This window comes from Aspergillus affinis, assembly GCF_023601865.1.
Source record: "Aspergillus affinis strain CMG 70 chromosome Unknown NODE_111_length_120642_cov_87_870800, whole genome shotgun sequence".
Taxonomy (NCBI): Eukaryota; Fungi; Ascomycota; class Eurotiomycetes; order Eurotiales; family Aspergillaceae; genus Aspergillus; species Aspergillus affinis.
In genome coordinates this window covers 24,049-46,976 of record NW_026515892.1, presented here as the reverse complement: position 1 = coordinate 46,976, position 22,928 = coordinate 24,049, and the positions used below count along the sequence as shown (strand labels likewise).

Sequence of the window (22,928 nt, the reverse complement as noted above, 5' to 3'; positions counted from 1 at the left end):
AACCTGATTCAACAACCACTTGACGTCCCGTGTCGATCGGGATGACAACCCCTGCAGCCCGCAGCCAATCTCTGCTCTCCAAGCATCGGTCTAACAAGACCGCCCAGCCCAGGGCTGATCCGGGTTCTCTTGTTTCCCCGCGGGGAGGGAGTAAAAAGTGCCCGATGCAGGGAGGGAGAAAGTAACCTAGGTAGGAAACGGTAGGGTCAGCGAGCCGGTAGGGGAGAGTTTTACCATTTTTACGGGGAAGGGGGAAAGGTAAAAATTGAAATAGGTAGGAAAGAAAATAAAAAATAAAAACCTAGGCCCAACTTCTGGTTTCCGTTGACGAGACGGACGTATACGGTGTCCCTAGTTGGACTCCCGCTCAATCACGGTCTGGACGGTTGGACGGTCCTAGGAAGGTCATGCTCACACCCGACAGTCCACGAAAAGTGCATCTCGTCGGCGGAGCGTTACCCGAGGTTCGTCAGGCTGGGGAAATTCGGATGCCATTCTCTCATCGTGCAGCTGGCTGGGATCCTGGCCGATTAAATTCAATGTATAATTGACTTTTCTGGGGGTGGGATCTTGTTTGGGGATGTACTCAGTAGGGTGGACGGAGTAAATAGTCAGCCATCGACACGTCTACGGTAGTCGGTCGGTCTTTTCGCGGCGTACTGGGGGCATTTCATGGCGGTGATCCTGTGGTGCGCAGGAATGATTTCATAGGAACTGGTTAGGTAATAAGATCGTTGCGGTCAAGTGACGTTCCACACGGGCTGCTGGTAACCGGCATCCTTTCCTGTCGGTCCACCCGTCGGCAGAAACCAAGCTGGGATCTGGGAAGGGGGGACGGAGTATGTGCGAGCCTTGAGGATTCGAATAATGTTACAAGGGCTGTCTTTCATAGAAGTAGGCAATCATTCTTTTCTTTCATAGAAGAATCACTGACTGCTTACTAGGTAGTAGTAGATGACTCGGTCGGCCTTCCATATCGGCCGTAACGATACCACCTGCGGACGGATCCCCAGTTTGGGGCGTAATTTACCCGACCTTCGACGGAGGAGTTCCTGACCTTGTCCGCAGGGGACGGTTTGGTTCCCAAACCAGCGTCTCGATTCTCTTCCTCGTTCCCGAGTCGACCGATTTAGTCACAATCATAACCAGCATCACCACATCCTCGTCCATGCTACGTCGTATTCCCCGTAGGCCCTGGGATCACATTCATCGGCACTCGGAAGCCACTCCACAGTCCAGAGTTCTCCGGCCGCTCGGTCGCGTCCTTGCATTTGGCATTTGCCCTGCCCTGGCTGGCGCTAACCCGCTTCGGGACTAACCCGGGATCTCCGCAAAATGCGGATGTGCCTGGGAGGCTGGAAGCCTGAAGGCCTGAGAGCCTGGGGGATGAGGCTTCACTGCTTCAGTTACCGGCGCTTCGCTGTTCGGATTGAAAGATGGAACCCCCCAGCAGGAAGAACGAAAAGGAAGTCATTATTCGGCATCGACTGGGAGGGAAAAACCCTCCTCCCTGATTTTTTATGGGGATTTTATGATTGGGTTCCGTCCCCCACCCGAACGGCGTTTGACCTCTCAATCCATTCCTTCTCGTCGCCCTCGTCCAGTCGCGTTGCCGGTCCGGCGCCCCGACTCTGGGCCTGATGGAATTTCGTCGTTTCCCCCACACTCCGCTTATTCCCGCTTCTTCGCCTGGCTTGTCGTCGCTTTCTCCACATCCTTTTGGGCTCCCCTTCTTGCTCTCTTCCGGAGTAGCCTCTTAGTTCTAGTCCTCCTGCTCTTTCCCCATAGCTGTACCCACGTCGCACATTCCCGATCTCCGATGGTTTTATTATTTTATTATTTCTATTTTCTTCCAATAATTTCATTATTTTCGTCCGCCTAGTTCTTATTACTTGATTGTTATTCCTATTTCTCCGTTTCCTCCCTGGCCCCCGTCCTTTTTGCCTTACGTCCCTTTTGCTCGTCTTTTTTTACACCTTTTTCTTTTTTTCTTTTTTCTTTTTGATTTGTTTTATGTTGGTTTTTTAATTGTCAACTACTATTATTATTATCCTTCGTATTCTTTTTTCCTTCCCCTCCCCTTCCCTTTCCCCCCCCTTTTACCCCGGTTTATTTTCCCCAAACTCTCTCGGCTTCTCTCTCGTCTGCTCGCGCTCCTTACTGTACGCACCTGCAGGAGACACAAGAACCGAAACGAGTCCTCGGACTCTGCATGACCCCGTGCCCTTGTCGTACTGCACGCGAAGTCTCTCCAGGCGCTTCCTCCGGGCAAGGTCGGCCCTTTACTATCTCGTCTCGCCCCCCCTTTCCCTGAAGCCACTACGACGACGACACTTGGCCGGAATCCCGGGGAAATATTACCGGAGAAAATACCGCGGGTGGAAAAGCAAACTCACGGGAATCGGTCATTTGCGGCTGCTTCGTCCCTCCCCCTTCCCCCTTCCCTCTCTCCTCTCCTCTCCTCTCCTCTCCTCCCTCTTCCTCCCCGTTGTTCTGTCCGTCTTCCATACTCCCACTTTGGCCTTTTCCTTCTTTCCTTTCCCCTCCGCCTCTATCGTCTACCTGATTCGCCGTTCGGTACCCTCGTTCCTAATCGACTGGAGAGACGGGCCCCCCGTCTCTCGCGCCCGTGTCTTCCCGTCAACATGCGATCGAGTATCGCCTGCGCTCGCTGCCGGCGCAGCAAGATTAAATGCGTCAATTCCGGCATCGATACCACCTGCCGCGCCTGTGAATCTTCCGGCCGTGAATGCGTCTATCCTACTCCGGCCGTCGGCGTCGGGGGAGGCTCCGCCAAACGGGACATCGCTACTATGGGGGATGGTGAGGATCGCAATGGTGACTGGGATAGCCCGAAGAGACATCGGTCCCGGAAGGCCGTCGGAGTTTCCTCCTCCGCGGCCAAGGATGCAGCCAAGGCCTCCCTCGATGCGCTGGATGCCTCCGTCCTCACCGTCAAGGTGTGGGAGGCCGTCTTCGACCTCTTTCAGTCCCACTATGCGACCCTTCTACCTTTCCTGCACCCCGCCACGTTCATGAACCAGATTCGACAACTCTCACAAGCCGCCTCGGCCTCCTCCACCCATCCCTCCTCAACTACTACCGCTACAATCACTGTCCCCGGTGCCTTACCGCCCTCAACACTCTCCGATCATACCCGCGATGCCGCTCAAAGTCCGCCGGTCCCGAAGCCGGAGCCGAATCCCTTGATCCCTCTGGGTGTCCTTGCCCTCACCGCTCGCTTCCACCCCCAACTCGTCGCTTTCCACTCGCCTTCCTCATCGGGGCATCCATCCAACCCTCTCGCTGCGTCCGAATTCTATGCGACAGCGTTGCGCAGCCGGCTGGCCGGCATCGATGGCGCCAGTCTAGCCGTGCCAGATCTGACTCGCGTCCAAGCGCTGCTAATATTAGCTCTGCACGAATGGGGCATGTGCCGGGGAAAGAGTGCGTGGCTATATGTGGGCATGGCCATTCGTTTGTCGCAGGCCATGGGTCTGCCATTTGAGCTGGAGAATGACGTGTTCGCCCGTGAGACGCCCCGATCACCCGCCCTCAAGGCCGAAGCCGAGCTCTTCGGCGTGGCTCGACGACCGACGGAGCCCAAGGAGCAGACGTCGGACGACATCATTGCGCAAGAGACCAAGCGTCGCACATTCTGGGCGTGCTTTCTGTTAGACCGTTGCCTGAGCAGCGGCAAGTATCGGCCGCGGATGATCCGTGTCAAAGAGCTTGCCATCCAGCTACCGAGTGACAATGCTTTTGCTTTTGGTGAGCGCGTGCGCACTTCGCGCCTCAGCGAACCGGTTGTGCGTCGTCCGCAAAGCTTTGGCGCGCAGGGCGTTCAGATTCCCAGCATCCGTCAGAGCTTGGGTGGTTTCAGCGACGATAAGTTACCGAACAACGGACCCCAAGACGCAAAGTCGTGGTCCCCTATTTCTCGACGGAAGGACTCGAGTGAAGATGAAATCGACAGATGGGAGATTGGGGCTGAAGAGTCGGTGTTGAGCCGTGTTATCCGAGTCATTCGCATTTGGGGGAGCATCGCCAAGTGGTCCTGCGCTGGTGGGAGGCGGTATGATTAATCCTCTGCCCTAATGTACTTGATATTTCCAACTAACAAAAGGCAGAACTGAACAACTTCCGCCATGGCATCCGGAGTCGCGCTTTCATAAGCTGCGGTTGATGCTAGGTGAGTTCCAGGATGGCCTCTCCCGCAATCTGCAATATTCGCCACGCAACACCGACACACACATCATGTACAAAAACACACTCGCGTCGTACACCGTTATGCATGTGGTCTATTTCTTATCGGTCATTGTTCTTCACCGCGCTTATGTTCCCTTTCTTCCTGTGCGGTGTTCGGAGCCCGTCGGTCCTCTTGACGAACCGCTCTTCCACGCCGAAAAGTCCCCCATGGATGGCTTTTGGCGGGAAAGCGCCCGAGAACTCTTCGCGGCGGCTCGGCAAATGATGGACCTTGTATCCACCTGTCAAGACCGGGGAGTGCTGGTGGAGAACCCGCTGGTGGGCTTTGCCGTCTACAATGCCGCCTTTGTAGGTGTCTACGCGACTCATTTCCCACACATGGACTTGGAGGGCGTCCTCGCCCCCAAGCCGACGTCACCCGGCGATCGAAATCATCAGGGTCAGGCCCAAGCTCGCAAGGCTCTCGATGTTCTGCGTGACATGCGAACACGCCTTAAAATGGCTCGCGGTTGGTTCCGCACACTGAATCGACTACATAGCTACTTTTCCAAAGTCAAACGGGACGTCCGTCGACACTCCCGCAGGCTGGACATGATGCCAGAACTTGTGGACGGACATGTGAACGGCGTTCGACCCGTTCGCGATGGTGGCGCCGGTGGTGGGCTGGAAGAGTTTAAGCTCCTTGAGAAGCTATTTTTGGACTTTGGATCTATCGAGGATCAGTTGCCAGATGGAGTTGCGGAAGAGGATGCGGCAGCCTTCGCTAGTGACCGAGCCACCAATCTCAGCGATGCAGGTAGCAACGCCGTTCGCAGCGAAACGGGTGAGGCGGGAGAGCCGTCGCTGGACGGGGCCGGTGGACGCCGTGAGTCCTGGATTCCTGTCAACAGTCCCGGCATGCCATTGCCCGGTCCGGATGGCGAACGACGACCCAGCTTGCCTCTACCACCTGGTCGGTCCCTACAATCCCAGTCTCCATTCTCTCTTCCCGCGTTGCAAAACCATCCCGAGGGTGGTATCTACAACAACCCGTCCCCGACTCTTCCGTCAATCGGTCCAGCCGGATCGTATCCTCCAACCACCGCGGGGGCCCCAGCCCCGGCTCAATATGGCAGTGCAGTACCACCGCCGACAAATCGTCTTCAGCCTATCAACTCGTGGCTGCCGTCCCGGCCGCAACCGCCACCTCCGTATTCCCAATCGCTGCCTCCTATCAACCCGGCAGGCTCGCACGGCCTGCCCCTGCTGCCCCCTCCGGGAGCAGTGGGACATCCGGGAGCATCCCCACCGGTCACTGTGGATGGTCTCGAGAGTGTCACCTCCAACGTAATGTGGTCTACTAGTCTCGGCGGAGACGATGTGCTAGCATTCTTGGACGGGTGTGAGTACGACCAATTGGCCGGAATGGTGCCATCCGAGGTTGGCATTCCAGCGGGATGGCTTAGCACCGTCTGGGCTGAATTCGCCCGTTAATTTTACCTCAACTCTATCGTTTCCTTTGTTTATTCCTACTGCTCTCCTTGTTCGTTATCTCTGTCTATCAACCTGATATGACACCTGATCCTGCACACCTTTTGTCTGTACCATTATCTTTCTCTCTTCTTTTTTTGCGTGTTATGTACTGTATGAATATGTATGCCGCCGACGGCGGCCTCACGACGATCATACGAACGGATGGGCAAAAAAACAAGGGGTGGTTTGTCCCGGGGCACCCGGAGGCCGGGACTGATTTGATTTGACTTGTTTCTACTTTTCTGACTGGTTTCCTGGGCGCAAGCGACGGCTGAAAGGGTCTGGACTTGATGATTTATTTCTCTATGGGTCTGCTTTGTTTAGTTTGAGCGCGGCGTTTGGATGGTTTCATTGACATGGCTGTTTTGATGGATGGATGGACGGTCTTGATTTGTTTTTCACTTCACTTGACTGTCCGATGAGAATACCTAGTTACGACCTTGCATGCATTGCATTACTTTCTTTTCTCCTATCTTTGATGGTTCCGGTTCCAATTAGTCTGACCTTGTTGGCGTTCGATGTGTTCGAGTCTGGGCAAAATCGTTTGTTGTATAGTTTATCTGACGAGGTTGGTATCCTCGAGTGTCTTTTCGGTTATCGCGATCGAAATTGAATCGGTGAGCCGCAAGGACCATTGAGAAGGCTTAATTTTCCGATCTATATGATCTTCATGAAGTCTAAATTAGGCTCGATCAGTAACGTAGCTCGAGTACACTTGGGGTAATGGAAACGCTAATCCATACATAATTTCCAGGCCCTATCTAAAGATATACCTCCAGGGCTCACAGAGAAAACTACGAAACTTGGGATGTTTAGCAGTTGGACATACTTGTCACATATTTTAGCCTAGATTGAAACAAAAGAAACAATCATGGAGTCTACGGTATGTATTTATCTATGCTATTCAAGGGACAAGAAGTAGATCGTCCTCTCCGATGATGTCAATGCTGACATCCCAACTAGGCATAGCGCTATACCCAGGCACATGATCGGTAATACCAATACACCTGATCTTCCGGGCATTTTTTTGACGCCGCAAATCATCCGTCCATACATGTCACTACAGGTGAAATTATATTCTTTCTATTCAATCCCTTCTCCCATATCTCACAAGAAACACCCAATCGCATGGTCTATCCATCTTATATAAATTAAGCCCCTACTCTTCTTTCCTTCCCTCCCCGGCATGCCCGAAAACCACCCCGAAAATGCCCACTATCCCTACGACACTAACCGCGTTCGCGAACTACTGAAGAGCCATCGCAAAACACGCGGCTTCCGCTCTTGTTTCCCGTGTCGCCATCGCAAGGTCCGTTGTGATGGACTCGTGCCTTGTTCGAGCTGCGTGAAGCGCGGACATCGGGAATTGTGCCGTTTGCCGACGGAGGAGAGAGGGTGGGTTGTTGGACTGGTTGGGACGGGCACGGCCTCGAGTGAGGGGTCGGGCTCGGGGACTGGTAGTTGGGGTGGTGGGTTGGATTTGGATGTGATGTATGATCTGGTGTTTCCTGGCTCTAATATCTCACCTTGGGTTACTGTTTATCTAGTATCTGCCCAGGCTTGGGTATGTATGTGACGTTCTGGCACTAACCGATGCTATAGAACACACTCGATCGAGGAATCTCAATCACAAGCCCAACAGCCCTCAACAGACCCAAGCCTAGTCATCTCTTGACTCGAGAAAATCGAAGAACAGATATCCGCCTTGAAGGCGGATCTTCGCGCCTCATCGGCATCCGCGCCGCCATTGCAGAGTCCCTCGGGTCACGAGCCACCAAGAACCGTAAACCAACCCGGTCTCTTGCACTCCCGACCACCCAGTAAATCACCCGGTCGGTACTGCGTTGAGGATGCTACCGGCGCGACTCTATCTGGGCAGTCATTCGGACACTCCGTTGGCGCTGGGATGTCGACAGGCGTCCGAGAGGGGAGACGATTTTATGCTGAATGAGCTCATGGCAAATCAATTCGTGCCGCGCGCGTATTCGTTCACTAGCTTCTGGTCAGGTCGTCACAGTCATATCTACACCGTATCCAGGCTCGGGAAGATGCAGTCTGCCAAGGATGTGGGTCACCAAAGGAAACAGTGAGACATCTTTTCTTCGAATATCGACAGTGGCGCCATCAAAGAAGCAGACTCTACAGGGATCTGGAGGGAGCAGGAGTGCCAAGACCCACCGCTGCAGAGGACTGTCCCGAAGGAAGACTCCTAGGAGAACCCAAAGCTACGGGAGCTCTGTTAGAGTTCCTGACCAGCACTGGGCTCGCTCTTCCTCAAGGACACCTAGGAAAAGACGCGGAAAGAGCCCGAAAAGACGATGAATGGGGCCTACGAGCACTAGAGGAAGCAGAGAGAACAGGAGAAGGATAGCAGGAAGGGCGGCCTAAGCTGGCCAGGCTAGCCTAGGCTAAAAACCCATCCCGGTCTGACAGTACAAGGAGAGCACTCCGTGGAGGCTCGAAAGCCCTGCGCATATAAGCGGTTTGGGGCGAGGAAAAGGATCAGAATGTTTATAGATGTGGACAGGTTCCAGGAAAACATCGAAGCAAGAGATCGTGGAATAGCCACGACACTCAAGCTCATAGAATATGGTCTGTCATAGCATTAGGGCTGGGTATGGACAATAAATTTGATTAAATAATAATAATAATTCCAGGCAACAACGGGCCCCTAGTAGACACAGCAACCCCTTAGTGCATCTAGACCTATGCCATGAATCTACAAGGTACTATATCACTTCATGCCTACTCCTTGAAACCTTTTGGACATGAGATACTCATAGTCTGGGATGGCATGTTCCACGCAGTCAGAGATGATGCCTGCCAAATCGCAGCCAAATTCTGCCACCCATTTTCGTTTCTCTTCTTCAATATCGATTTTCTCCGGCGCTTTCTCTTTAATTACTCCTGTTGATTGATTCGCGACGCGGCAGAATATTTCGCGCATAATCAGCGTGTCTTCCGGAAAAGACGTTGTATTCCATGTCGTCTGCACCTTCGATGGGTCTAAACCAAGCTCCTTGGCCAGCTGGGGCACAAGACCGGGGTTATGAACTATATCGCTACCACTGACAATGATGGGATCCATCAAGCGATCGTGACTCCCGTTTTCTCTGATAAGCGCCATATTCCAATCATATAGTACGCGCGTGTATGAATATGTTAGGAGGGACCGCATCAGTTCTCCCTTCCAATTGCCCGGGTCCAAGAGCTGGAGTTCCAAGCTTCCCCGACAGGCCGAAGCAAATGCCAGTGCTGGATGTCGAACACAGAAAATAAGCCGCGATGATGCAAGAAAATCGACCGGGAGCACCGTTGGGTTTGTTGATGTGACTTGACTGGCTGGGGGCAATTGCTGATCGTAGGAGTCAGGAGCTATGCCGTGGAATACGCCGTGATCACCGGGGGCTTTGGCATCCGGACGCCATATCCATCCGGCGTGGTCCTTATGGAAGAAAATTTTGTTTTGGCTCTCTGCGGTAGCACTGGCGAATAGTAGGCTGTCAACACAGACTCGGAAGCTCTCCATAACCCGGCTTTTCTCACTATCGGTCCAATTGCCAAATTGCTTTTGGCCGAGGCCTAGCTGCTCAGTGAGTAGAGCGACGTCGCGACATGTCTTTGCCAGAGGATCGAAGTGAACGTCTGGCTGGTGCTCTAGTCCCAGCATCTTGCATAGAAGGGTTGAGCCGGTACGCTGTTGCGCCAGGAGGAGGATGCGGGATGGAGAACCCGACCTAGACTGGCAATCTCCCATTTAGAAAGCAGCTAAATGGTTTTAGAGTAGGATGGTAGTAATTAATGAATAACCAAGTTTGTTTGGGCAACAAGAACAACGATAATGGGAGAACTATTAGACAGCGTGAGCCAGTGTGGCATGTGAGGAATGTTGCATATAAATACTGTGGTTGAAAAAATTGTCATTGACAACGGAGCACGATCACCTTCGTGATCTCGAACCTGTATGCCAATGTGGATGAAAATGTCGGTCAGTGTGCCAACGCACGACAAGTATCACTCCTCCCTACGTACATATCTGTGCCTCCCTTGCATACAACGGGTTCGCGTTCGCGATAGGTCACATTCGGATTTACAAATTCCAGCGCCATAGCGTCTCCCACTAGCACCCACTGCCTTTGGTAAGTGGATACGCCATACTGTGCTGCCAATCCACATACGTACTTGATTTTCTAGCCAGGCCGACAGCTTCCCCTTTCCGTTTTAGTGCTCACTCGCCGCTTTTTGCTCAATGAGTAGACCTGAGCACGCCCTGAACACGCCCTGAGCGGCCTGAGGGGATCACTGAGTACGGAGTGAGCGAAAAAGGGACTACAGTTGGCGAGAGGGATGGAAAGCCAAGGGCCAATTACCATACTACTCGACTCCCAAGCAGCTATTCGCAGGCTACAACATGCAGGACCTGGACCAGGTCAGGCAATAGCTACTGATATACGCACTGCCGCTCAGGGCCTGCTATCTAGTGGCCGTGATCCGATAATTCAATGGGTCCCAGGACATGCAGGTATAGAAGGAAACGAAATGGCAGATCAAGCAGCAAAACAAGCCGCAACGCGAACACCGGGACCAGGCTGCAGAGAGATCTCGCAAGCATTTACTCGCAGAACCCATACAGAGGCGTTAAGAACAAACAGACAACACTAGCTAGAGAATAGTCTTAACCGGAGATCACAATCGACACAGAGAGCCTATAAATCTGGAAGAGGCTGGCAACTGAATCCTATAGCAGCAACAGCTACTAAGGGCCTAGCTAGCCGATACTTCCAGATGAAGGTAGGATATGCAGCTATCGGATCATACCTACACCGCATAAAATCTCGGGAAAGAGCGACCTGCCAAAACTGCCAAGCTCCTAGGGAGACAGTCTCTCACATACTAGTCAGCTGCAGGCAATTGCGAGGGCAACGAGAGGTGCTATATACAGCTCTAGATAGAGCGGGAATAGCAAGGCCTTCTGTACAAGAAAATCACCCGGAAAGCAGGCTCTTCAAGGAGCCTAAAGCCACTAAAGCCCTACTGGACTTTATAGCTAATACAGGCGTGGCTCTTTCTAGAGAACAACACCAGAAGGACCAACACAGGGCAGAGAGAAATGATGAAAGAGGCCTAGAAACTCTAGAGGAAGCTGAATGGACCGGAGAAGGCTAACAGGAAGGGTGGCCTGGTCACATCTAGGCGTCACCCACCCTGCTAGAATCCCAAGGAGAGCAAACATGCTCAAAGGCCCTGCGCAAGAAGGCGGTATGGGGCGAGGAAAAGGAACAGAATGTATGCAAACAAGGAAATAGCCCTAGGAACTGATAGAGGCCTGAGGCCTAGCCTCAGGCCGACGACACACGGTCTGTCATAGCCCTAGGGGCTCGGTATGGACAATAAACTTGATTAAATAATAATAATAATGTTTGGCTCGCATTACTCTTGTGTCGTTGTCATAATAATGTTAGATTGAGAAATTTCGGAGAGTACAAAGACTGTGGCATTCGCGTATCTATCAAGCAACTAAAACTGGTGCAGGCTGCGAGGGGCTGATGGATCTCTATAGAGGGAATTTCCGAGCGTGTTGAGGGATGAAATATGTCAAGATACCATATAGTCGTTCCTGGTACTACTGCGTTCCTTCACGACCGAGAAATTGTTGTCTCAAAATCTTCCGGCTCGCGTCCCAATAACTCTCCGAGCAGGTGTGAAACGAAAGCCCCTTCTCCACGACGGAAAGCTTCAAAGGTAGTCGCCCACACCTTCGAATGATCAACTCCATGATAGGTCATATTCGATGTCATCTGGGGCTGTTTGGCAAACTCGTCCACAGAAACCTGGTGGATATGCACAGGGCGCTTGGCAATCTTTCCCAAGATAGCGACAGTCTCGCCCAGCGTCAGGGTCTTAGATCCCGATAGCAGAACCTTCTGATTTCTGTACTTGAACCCTGCTTGATCCTGTACAAATCTCTTCACAAGCTCCGCCGTACCCTCTCCAAGCTCCTCGCGCTTGACCCACGCAATTCCCGGGCCGGATCCATCGTGTGGAATTTTGATTTCATCCACAGGGTGCTTGAGATCAAAGAAAGCCGTATAGAGTGGGTAAGACTCGGAATAGAGACCCTCACGAATTACAGTGTATGCAAAGCCCGCGTGCTGGCGGGTACATTCGTCGAGGTATCCCTCAGTGTCCAAATGCGCCTGCATGACATGGGCCACGGACTCGTTGTTATCTGGATTGCCACCATATCCCAAAGAGCCGTAGAAGATATACTTCACCCCGCTCCGGATCGCCAGGTCAATCGCAAGACGTTGGCGCTAGATAGACCAATAAATGATGTTAGCCTGCTCCTTAGCACTTTTTTTTAGTCCCATGCAGATCTCACCTCAGATCGGTGCTCATGCTCCACCGACGCATATGATATCAGAAATAGCGTATCCAATCCATCAAATGCTTGTTCAAGGCTCTGGTCGTCATCGTAGTCTGCACGGCGCAAGACTGCTTCTCCGACGGGAAGAGATTTGAGCTTTTCTGGGCTTCGAGCGATGAAGACTAAGCTCGACGACGGAAAGCGCGACAAGAGATGCTTTGCAGTACCTCCGCCAATTCCTCCCGATGCAGGAAACACTCCGACGGTATGGTTCGGCATTTTAATAGAAGATGTTGGGTTAGCGTTTGATTGAAGATAAGGCAGATAATTGATGGTTCTGCTGCTGAAATCGTCTACTTTTAAATGCTTATCGGCCTAGACCCAGGCCGGTTCGGAGTCTTTGTTGATGAATTTGTCATCGTTATTGTAATCAACCCAGGGAATGGATCCGAATGGATCTACATAGATCTGAACGGATCTGAAGAAACTTCATAATGATGCTATGGCGCCGAAGTCTCCGGCCCTCCACACCGCTTCTTATCTCCTTCGCTGTTTCTGCCATACTAAGTCGCATGAACTTAATCTTCGTTGTAGATTTATGGTATAGACACTAGAAAGAAGGAATATATTACTGGAAATAAATACAGAGACAAAAGAGAGCATAACGGACAGAGACGGTGTGTACATACCGATGCCTGACGATATGAGCATAGCCAAACCGGCACCATCTATATGGTCCATCAATAAATTATACTATGCTACGCATCTAAGCGCGTTTTCACTAGACTTCTAAGTAGGAACCTCCCACTTTTACAGCTTGGTTAATAATGTGAATCATCATTCATCAACGACCGAGATATTTTATGATGTATGAATGACCAATACGATGACGGAACGGTGACATGTTTCTCCGGCTGCCCATTGTTGCCAGCAGAAGTCGCCGAGGAAGACGGTTTCCTAGATTATATCGGTCCGGGTCCGGTGGACACCATACTCGGAATCGATGTTGCCCCACTACGCCTCCTCGGTAAACAAATGATCTTCAAGTATGGACCCCTGTATTAAACTTCCCCTATGATGTAAACGCGGAGACATTTGGATGGAAAGCTTGGCGGCGAAATCTCAATGTGGATTGGTTTTGGATTAGAAACCAAAACGAAATAGAACTTTTTCTTCGACGTTGCCATGAATTGACAGACTATGCTTAGTCAGACGACCGATCTGAACCCAGGCCCCTGTCCCGTGTCAATATATGTGGGAAGCGATGGATGTCTTGTGTATTAGGTGGCCGGTGTGGCCACTTATCTCAGTAACGTATTTCACTACCGAGCCGCCACACCGCGTTTTGACCGCGGTCGAAAACCTCGCTCAATAAAAGCGAAAGTTCAGGAAAAGGTTAGCTGGCAGGAGGAACTTGAAGGATACCTGAACCTTCGTATGTTTATAATCCGATAGTTGATCAGGCTATATGATCTATATACTAATGATTTCAGGAACCGATGAAGATGACCCATGTCAGTTCTGGGGGCTCAACGAGAGTCGATTTCCAACTCTCGCAGCGCTAGCACGGGATATTTTCTCTATTCCTGCTACAGGGGCAGAGGTAGAACGCTTGTTTAGCTCTGCTCGTGATATCTGTCATTACCGACGCGGATCCCTCAATGCAATAACTATTTAGGATCTTATGATACTCCGCTGTATGACACAGTTCGATATGGAACATGCAGAGGCTACGATATTCACGCAAAGTGAGGATTTAAACGAGAGAATGGAGGCTGACGAAGAGGCGGAGGCACAGCTTGATAACTATAAAGCAATCGTCATTAGTGGCCATGAAGAGGAAGAGGAAGAGGAGCAATTTGATGATACTTTGCAGCCCGAAAATTATGCTGGCAGTGCTGATGATGACTTGGATGAACTCCCACTTCCAGTTAATTCAACTCTTTAAATCGCTAGCCAGCGCCCACATCGAGAGCGAAAGCGGCGAAGGGATGACGATGAATGTATATATTCGAAGAGGAGTAGACAGATAAAGAGCTTCAAATAGAATGAACTATAAACCATAATCTATTAGCATCTTGATTTTCAAACATTCGGAGTATGGATTTCTAATGTAAACAAAATACACAAAAATACAGGACTTTTCCACATAACTTATGCAATTCACGAGTTTCGTGGTGTTTGCACTATTTACAGTACTGCAGTTCTACTGTCGCAGTACGCAGTACCGAACCAGGCCCTTTAGTACTGCCGTACTTGTCAAGGCCTATCGGAGATGATGATGGTGGAGTTCCTATTGGTTGGCTGTTCCGAGTACAGGTTATCGGAACGGGACTTGGGACTTTCAAGCTGCTCCGACACGTAAAGTGACCAAACTTCTTAGAGAGCTAATAAACCGTGAAACAATCTCGTATCGATTGTTGTCTTAATATGCCGCATAACAGCCATTCATTCCTAAGGCTCGTTCTCTGCAGTACCATCCTGCCGGAGGTTTTTTTTTTTTGGCTCCACAGTCCCGATACTAATTAGCCGGTGCGTCAGTGTCGGCATCCCGACCTTCTCTCGGCTTTCGTCATAATGCCGGGACTCTGGTAGATCCTACTAATTAAATACTAAATTTGATTCTGAATCGGCCGCATTACCTTGGGCTTACCTAGGGCTTCAACGGTACGGAGGGAATACTAGGCCGTGTCAGTCTATCTACTGTTTAAGTTCCAAATTAAATACAACATAGACCAATGACATGTAAATTCGTTCGTCTCGCCGCTCAAATAACATAAACCCGGATTGACGGTCTCTTTACTATGAGCCCGCGATTGAGGCTCCGTGAGTAGAGGTAATCTATGGATTCCCATTTTCATGAGAATGCATCAGGCGATGACCCGCATGGTCAGTGGCTTAATTTGCACAAGAAATGTTCTACTGTCAACTTTCCGACAAAGGCCTGCGCTGATGAGGAGTAATTTCGAGTGATACGGTTAGCCTCAAGGAAGGCTACACTCGTTCGTAATAAGTATCGATAACACTGTCAGTGGAAGTGTACATATTGACATCATCGCCTGTAGGCGCATGGCATAATCGCCCTAAATTCTGACTCTGGGAGACGATGTTGGTTACATACACGTCGCTAGCGCCTTCCAGTTGTATATGATGATAAAGAATTTTTGGAGTTACTCACATTTTGGAACTTCTCGTTATGAACTTTTCAAGACATGCTCATGTAATGAGGCTTCCTTCCAAGTTCTTAAAGACTTATATCTTCCCACCCAATCAATGTTCTGCTCTTCTCTCGATCCAAAAAGTTGTCTTCATCCAAGTAAACTTTTCGTAATATTCCTGACTCGCGAACACCGCCTCCAAATCTTCTATGTTCTTTGCCCAGAACTCCGCACCTCCATCAAATTCGTCCGTTCGAGAAACCGACGGCATATGAAAATTTCTCAACCTTGCCGAGCTTACAAGGTCCAGTAAAGAATAAAACTAGTTGCATCATTAGTATCGTAGGACAATTCCAAGGATGAGCAACATTGAGAGCATTGCCTGCATTAACCAGGGACATACTCTTTGGTACTTGACAAGATGATCTTTAACCAGAGAGACGGAATTCCTCTGCAGACATTCCTTCCTTGCGCTTCATCAATAGCGTCATACGAAGAAGTTGGGGCATGGTGAGGGACGATTCAAAAAAGTACGATTATGAGCGAAGTGGATCGAGACTGGACGTAGAATCTCGAGAGTTCAGCAATTCGTCTCTTTATATACCCTACCTTTCATCTCAATGGCCATTGGTTTCCCCGTAAGCGCCCCCCGCGAATGTCCTACGTCATCAAATGATTGGTATCCTTTCCTATGTACAGTGAATTATCCCCGTGGAAATGGCGTCATTAACTAAATTCGACACCTAGAATACACTATGCTCAGTAAGCACCAAAGCTTCTGATAAGTGCCATGTTCTAAATATTCGTCCACCAGTGGGGGGTCAGAGACTTCAGCGCTGCCACACTGTCCACTGAGTCAACCTGATCGGTAATGTAAATCAGCGCTCAACGGCAACCAAAGTATTGTTACGAGTGTGGCCAGTGAGAACATCGTATGGTAAAATTTTCCTCCGACTGCCTGGGTCGCCAGCAGAAGTCGCCGAGGAAGATGAAAGATGGTTTGCTAGATGGTTGTGGTTTTCAATTCTCAGGTCCGAGTCCACCGGACTCGGAATCGATAACACCCCACTATTTGCATTGTTTGCCAATTTTACCTTCGCAACAATCCAATGAGGTTCTTCGTGACAAGCTTCCTCGTATAATGTAAATGTGGAGACAAAAGAAGCCCATATCCTCGGAGAGATTTTGGTGGAAAGTTCTGAACTTTGAGTGTAGTCCTCATGGCTTAGAAATACAACAAGATGAAAACAGACTATAAATGAAATGTTGGTAAACTAAGGTTGCAGATTCGCAAACTATTGCAACTGCAACAGGAAACTCAACACGTTTTTGCCGTCATTCAAGATGCTTTCCCGCTACGCAAACGCTGACGAAAGTGCAATCGTTGAAATAGCCAACGAGCCAGCCAGTAGTGTAGGTACCCGCCTGAACTCAGCATTATTAAGGTCTTAGCGTAAATCTGACTTTCATCAGGTATCATTTTTTACCCCGAAGCAAGACCCGCCCGCCGGCACAGCTGTCTCGCCGGCGCCGAATGACCCAAATTTGCCCAAGCTCTTTGCTCCTTTGCTCATCAGAGGTCTCAAGCTTCAAAACCGCATTCTGGTGAGTTGCCCTTACAGGTTCGCGCATCAACAATGACTGACAACAAAAGCTCTCTCCCCTCTGCCAATATTCGGCTGCGGATGGACACCTTAACGACTGGCACTTTGCGCATCTGGGCGGGATCATCTCACGTGGACCAGGTCTCTCCTTCGTGGAGGCTACTGCGGTCACTCCCAATGGTCGAATTACACCGGAGGACTCTGGCCTCTGGAAAGATTCTCAGATCGAACCATTAAAGAGGATCGTGGAGTTTGCTCACAGCCAGGGCCAGCTCGTTGGTATTCAACTCGCACATGCTGGACGCAAAGCAAGCACTGTTGCACCTTGGCTGAGCATGGCTCGTGGTCCAGGGGCACCTTTGAAATCGGTAGGCCTTATGCTGACGCTGTAAGAATCGCACCATAACTAATGATTCACTCAAGGTCAATGGCTACGAGAATGAGGGATTTACACCAGTACGAAGGCACTTACCACCACAGTTGAGATTCACCGATCGCTAATATCCCTTAACAGCGGTACGGCTGGCCTGATGATGTAGCTGCCCCGAGCGCTATCGCCTATAAAGAAAAGAACATCATTCCTCGGGAGATGTCTCACGGCGAGATTCAATCTTTCGTAGTGTCCTGGGGCGAAGCTGTGAAAAGAGCGGTTCGAGCCGGGTTTGATGTACTTCACCAGAGTCGTTAATTGTGTACTCAGAGCTGACTAAACCATTAATAGGCCATCGAGATCCACGGCGCGCACGGATATCTTGTCCACGAATTCCTGTCCCCAGTCTCAAACAAACGGACTGATGAATATGGCGGAAGCTTCGAGAACCGAATTCGGTTCGCGCTCCAGCTTGTTGATGTTTCTCGGCAAAACATGCCCGAGAAGATGCCTCTTTTTTTCCGTGTCAGCGGCACGGAGTGGCTGGAACATCTGCAAAATGAGCCTAGCTGGGACGTCACCTCAACCATTCAACTTGCGGAGATCTTGGCGAGCCGCGGTGTGGATGTCCTCGATGTTTCCAGCGGAGGTAACGATCCCAGACAGAAAATAATTGGCGGACCAGGATATCAAGCCCCCGCCGCTCTCCAAGTTAAGAAGAAATTGGGCGACCGTCTTCTTGTGGGAACAGTCGGAGCAATTACTTCCGGTCCCCAGGCCAATAACCTCTTGAAGGATGGCCTTGATATGGTTTTTGTTGGACGGATGTTCCAGAAGAACCCCGGACTGGTCTGGACCTTTGCGGATGACCTCGATGTTGATATGAAGTCAGCCAATCAGATCCACTGGGGCTTCGCTGGACGTCGTCGGAAGTGATTGCATAGCTCGCAAAAATAGCCAGTAACAGGTTTTAGTGTTGATGTGTAGATAGGATTAAAACCATAGAAATACTTGAGGAATCATTACACACCTGCGTTAGTCTGTAAAGCAAGTTTTGGAAAGATTCCATCACTACTTGGAGGTCGCCCGTCCTAGACTTGCTGAATTTAAATCACTGAATACCCGCCGGCGTGCCTGTGACTATTGTCGTAGACGAAAGCAGGCACATACTTCAATAGCTGACTTCTGCAAGTTTGGACTCAATCTTCTTGTGATTTAGTCACGCATCTAGTACAATTCATGAGACCTCATCGAGTGAACTTTACTCTAGACTTTTAACAATACAGAATATAGTAGCTCATGACTATAGCCGATTCATCCAGGGAAATCATTTCGTTACATTACGTTACATTTCTACTTGTAGTCTTGAGGTGTTACATGGCTCAATAGAAAATAAGCAGAACAAGACGTCTCAATGCACAATGACAAGATTATACATGAGTATACACGTTGTCAGCTTGGAATTGAGACAATCGACCCATCCCCAGCAAACAACCAACGCAGGGGCGACTCTTGACTTGCTCACATTCCAGTATAGTCTTTGGCAGTCAAATCACTCGTATACAGAACTCAAGACCAATATGACCTATATCTTGCTCTGGTGTACATTGTCGAAATGTCAAGTACATCTTCACTTGAATGACTGCTCCGGCGCAGAGATCGCCCCACTTTCTGGCCCTTTGTAGTTTTGTTGTTGTGCTCTTTGGCCACTTTCTTGAGCTTAGTCTCGACGATCGCCAATCGACCAAAGACGTCGGCCAGATCGTTGCAGACTTTTTCATTGCAGGTGCTTGGGTCATCCGATGAGCTCTCAATGGACCTGTACAGAAGATGAGCGCTTTAGAAAGTTGAACCACAGCTGACTTCCTTCGGGTATCTATCATCAATCAATCAATCAATCAATCAATATTCTATTAACATGGTAGAGCCTATCTATTGAAACGACAGGCTATGCAGGCGCTTCGCCGAATGAAGCAGAATCTCGAGCCCTTACGCCATATAAACCCACAAACGCAATAGATAAATCATAAAGCAACGCAACTAAACCGCCTGCCGCTCGCCTGCCGCAGCTCACTACGTCTCCTGACGCTGTCTCTCCTTCCGCCTCGTTCTATATAGGTGGTTCGTGAGTGGTATGTGATGAGCGTCGGCTTTGAAAGTGCTAGGGAATCGGATGGAAACGCTTGATTATCTCTAATACTACAACTGCAGAGGTTCTAGAAATGCAGCAGCCCAGTGTGAGTCAGCTGACTGACTAGCTACATGCAGGCTAGCGCCGCAAGCCATACCAGCAGGCTCCAACAGACTAACAGTATACGTCACTGGTAGCGGCCTGACCCAGGCCGACCCCTAAAGTTCCATGTAACCATCGTCTTCCTCGCCTAGTTCGAGTCCTTCTAGCAGGTTGGTAAGTTCTGGAGTCTCCTCGTCGTCCTACTCGTCCAGTCGAGCGAATCGGAATTGTTGAAGGAGGCCTGTTTGTTGCATAAATTCGGCGACGTAGCGGGATCGCCTGCGGGTGTACTATAACTGCGTCGGAATCCTGTATATGCCCACGCAGTCCCTCTATCTGATTGAGGTGATCCATAATTATCCTCCGGCCGGCCGTGTGCAGCGAGCACTCCAGAAGGACGTTCCTAGGGGTCTGGGACCCTAGGTCACAGGCGCACCGGTCGAAGTCGACCTGTTTCACAACAAAACTTATCTTGGCCGGAGATTTCAACCGCTATTACCTTGCATAGAGTTACTGTACGGTATACTACCGCTTCGCAGAACACGTGCACGAACTGATCAATTTCTTGCAAAACCACGAGCTGCAATGGTGCCTGGCCCCAGGCGAGGCGACATTTTGGTCTCTGAACAAACCTGGGACGACATCAGTACTCGATCTCACACGTACTAACGACATAACAGGGCTGATTAAATCCAACTTTACCATGACCACTATGGATCCGATTATCGGGGCACATACTCGGAATAGAGTCTCCAACCAGAGCAGACCAGAAATCTCAAACCGAGAAGAGCGTATGGCCGAGCAGACTGGACCGAAGTAGCCCGAACAATAATAAGATTTATTGACCCACGTCCAAGGATCCAATCCAAGCAGGACCTAGACCAGACAGTCAATTATCTGATCTAAACCACAATAACTGCGCTAGACCAGCAGGTGCCGGTACAAGCCCCGTGCCCGTACTCGAAGCGCTGGTTCACGGCAGATCTCAAGACCCAACAAGTGGAAGTCAACCAAGCCCGCCGAAGGTGGCAAGACGGTTGTGCTATCCTAGGACCCAATCGCCCAACCACCAAGGCAAGTTTTGTAGAAATGCGCGAGAGAAGTCGAAAATGGACGAGGGCAATTGAAAAACTAAAAACAAGTCACTGGAGAGACTTCCTCGACAAAGCGGGTAATGTGAATTATGTGACGTCCTGAGCATGCAGCAACGCCCTATACCAGGGTGTTCGCATAGTTTGCACTGTTTGGTTCGTTTGTCTTACACAGTAGGTTTGTTTACTGCTTTATGCAGTAAATCGCTATTTTCTTCTTCTTCTTTCCTCAACCTAGTGTTTCGTAACTAGCCTACAATAAAGATCATTTCTTCATTCCTGAGGTTGTCACAGATATCATAGCTTACGCATAGTAGTATAGAGGAATCGTAGATCTTAGAAACCCAAACTAGCTCTTAGGAAGTTAGGGTCCTTGCTAGTCTCCAGAACCTCGAACGCCCTTAACGGACTCACTGACTGCTTTGTAAACTAAATCTCTGAAATAGAAAGACAATGCTTTGAGAGTCACTGCCCATCCAGGCACTAAACTGATAGGGCTTTAGTCTTAAGAATGGTCAGCCTCCCGCGGCCCGTCGGGTTCATCTACTAGGCTTACGCAGGATGAGATCCCGGCGGGAGTCGGACGCAAGCATAGCCTCAGCCTTCCTTTAGCGTAGCCTTTGGCGCAGGGTGGCTTGCGGCCATTGGCACAATTGCGCACGACATTACTCGGGTGAGTGTTTGTTAAGGTATTGAATCTGATTATAGCCTGGATACAGTCCATCGTCGTGCTCGCAGCGCACGTACCCGAGTACTTTCTCGCAATACCCCGCAGGTCCTGCTCCTTAGCTTCTTCCTTTGGCCCCCCTTTAGCACTGCCATCAGGTCCAGACTGTGCATGTCGGTTGTCTGATTGTCCATCCCGTGGTCCGTTTCCAGTATCGTGTGGCTATCCATGTTCATGCCAGAATAGTGCATTTCTACTGGCGGTACAAACCTCCCCCAGGGCGGTTGCATTTCCGCGCCAGTGCATACAAGCTGCAACAATGGCAACAAGATGCCAGAATGTAACCTTTTTCCCAGACGCGCAGCATTAGCGGCATGGTGTGGTCCTGTTCGGCTTACTTCCTCGGTTTTGCGGGGACCGCGTCGAGAGGTCAAACAGTCCGTGTCGGTGCTAGTGACTTCAGAGTCCTCCTCATGAGAGATGTCATTGTTGTGTTGCACCTCATTCCTTCTATATGGGCAGAAAAGCTTGATCAGCAGCGGCAATCCAGCAACATATATCAATAGACGGAGCGGACAGCAACTAGTTCTTCTGCGTAAAAGGGGCAATGGAAATCCATAGTCGGATCGCTTACGGAGACGCCTTCTGTAATACGAAATACTAGAATATGTGATGATAGGTGCCTGTCGTGGATATGCAAGTCAGAACTGCGGCGTAGCGTGGTCGAGTCTGCCACTCGCAAGATGGTTCCTGTTTCGCGACTGATGCAGCCGGGGCTCCAGGCAGGAGCCGCAACCCTGCATGGCGTGGAGGATTCCCATCCTCGTCGCGAATGGCAGGATGGGAAGTACTATCCATACTCCGGTCGATCGCGGTGATTTAGTTGGTATGTTCCACTTTCTATAATAAATATTCTATTTAATTTAAAACCCCAACGATGTTACGGACCCAACTACAGACCGGGTAGTAACACCGTTGGCAGAGGTTGGATTTATATGAGACGTTGCCTGGATGACCTGTTGGTCATGCATTGTGCCTTTTTGGCCTCTGGTGCAGTGGTAAAGGCAACGGACCGCTGCCTTACCAAATACCTTCAGGATTTAAAGAAAGGTTCTAACTAGTTATTAGATTAACCGTCTAGTTATTTAGCCGAGTTAGGGATAGGGGAACACTCCGATTATTAAAGTAAAAAATTATTAGAAGATTTCTATATATAAATAGTTGAGGTAGAGCCCTTATTTTATATAAAAGGGCCCTACTCCTCTTTCTAGATAGTTCCTTTCCTTTCTTATGGGAAAATTCCTTCATATAGAGTCAGAAACAAACTTGTCTTACATAAGCGCCTTTGTAGACCGTCACACCAGCTTCAATCCTTACCTACTGTGTAAATAGCAAGGCGGTTGGTCATATGAGTGATAGCTGACCCTAGTCATTTAGTGCTTACCGTGGAACGTACTAACAAAATAACCGTGGTCCACCAGAGTAGATCACTGCATTCCTGATTCTTGACTGATGGCCCGAGCGACGACCCCAATTCTGCCAAGCCCCACGTACCCCCCCGCGCGGGATCGACCGCGTCCCAAGAAGAGTCCAAGACGTCGTCCATGGCTGTTCAGATAATTTCTCATTTTCCATTCGATCATCTCCACTGGCAAAGGCACGGATCTCTCTGTCGTCATGAAAGTACACCCTCCACAGCCTGTCCCGCTCTGAGCCC

General features: G+C 50.1%; 6 protein-coding genes across 6 annotated transcripts; 4 read left to right on the top strand and 2 right to left on the bottom strand.

Moving 5' to 3' along the window:
* Positions 1-2,645: 2,645 nt before the first annotated feature.
* KD926_000613 (putative C6 transcription factor) lies at positions 2,646-5,682 on the top strand (the record flags this gene model as incomplete). Its single annotated transcript, XM_053104414.1, has 2 exons — positions 2,646-4,075; positions 4,131-5,682. 2 exons carry the CDS (start codon positions 2,646-2,648, stop codon positions 5,680-5,682), a joined length of 2,982 nt encoding a protein of 993 aa, XP_052952307.1.
* Positions 5,683-6,907: 1,225 nt separating this feature from the next.
* KD926_000612 (Zn(II)2Cys6 transcription factor domain-containing protein) lies at positions 6,908-7,545 on the top strand (the record flags this gene model as incomplete). The annotated part of the gene is made up of 2 exons (XM_053104412.1): positions 6,908-7,289; positions 7,364-7,545. 2 exons carry the CDS (start codon positions 6,908-6,910, stop codon positions 7,543-7,545), a joined length of 564 nt encoding a protein of 187 aa, XP_052952306.1.
* A 910-nt stretch (positions 7,546-8,455) lies between these two features.
* On the bottom strand, positions 8,456-9,478 carry KD926_000611 (uncharacterized protein; the record flags this gene model as incomplete). The annotated part of the gene is made up of 1 exon (XM_053104411.1): positions 8,456-9,478. One exon carries the CDS (start codon positions 9,476-9,478, stop codon positions 8,456-8,458), a length of 1,023 nt encoding a protein of 340 aa, XP_052952305.1.
* A 1,879-nt stretch (positions 9,479-11,357) lies between these two features.
* Positions 11,358-12,367, bottom strand: KD926_000610 (uncharacterized protein; the record flags this gene model as incomplete). Its single annotated transcript, XM_053104410.1, has 2 exons — positions 11,358-12,035; positions 12,104-12,367. 2 exons carry the CDS (start codon positions 12,365-12,367, stop codon positions 11,358-11,360), a joined length of 942 nt encoding a protein of 313 aa, XP_052952304.1.
* Positions 12,368-13,091: 724 nt separating this feature from the next.
* On the top strand, positions 13,092-14,036 carry KD926_000609 (uncharacterized protein; the record flags this gene model as incomplete). The annotated part of the gene is made up of 4 exons (XM_053104409.1): positions 13,092-13,115; positions 13,373-13,523; positions 13,582-13,691; positions 13,797-14,036. 4 exons carry the CDS (start codon positions 13,092-13,094, stop codon positions 14,034-14,036), a joined length of 525 nt encoding a protein of 174 aa, XP_052952303.1.
* A 2,554-nt stretch (positions 14,037-16,590) lies between these two features.
* On the top strand, positions 16,591-18,156 carry KD926_000608 (NADH:flavin oxidoreductase/NADH oxidase; the record flags this gene model as incomplete). Its single annotated transcript, XM_053104408.1, has 6 exons — positions 16,591-16,659; positions 16,720-16,851; positions 16,901-17,218; positions 17,274-17,306; positions 17,365-17,517; positions 17,572-18,156. 6 exons carry the CDS (start codon positions 16,591-16,593, stop codon positions 18,154-18,156), a joined length of 1,290 nt encoding a protein of 429 aa, XP_052952302.1.
* Positions 18,157-22,928: the final 4,772 nt, after the last annotated feature.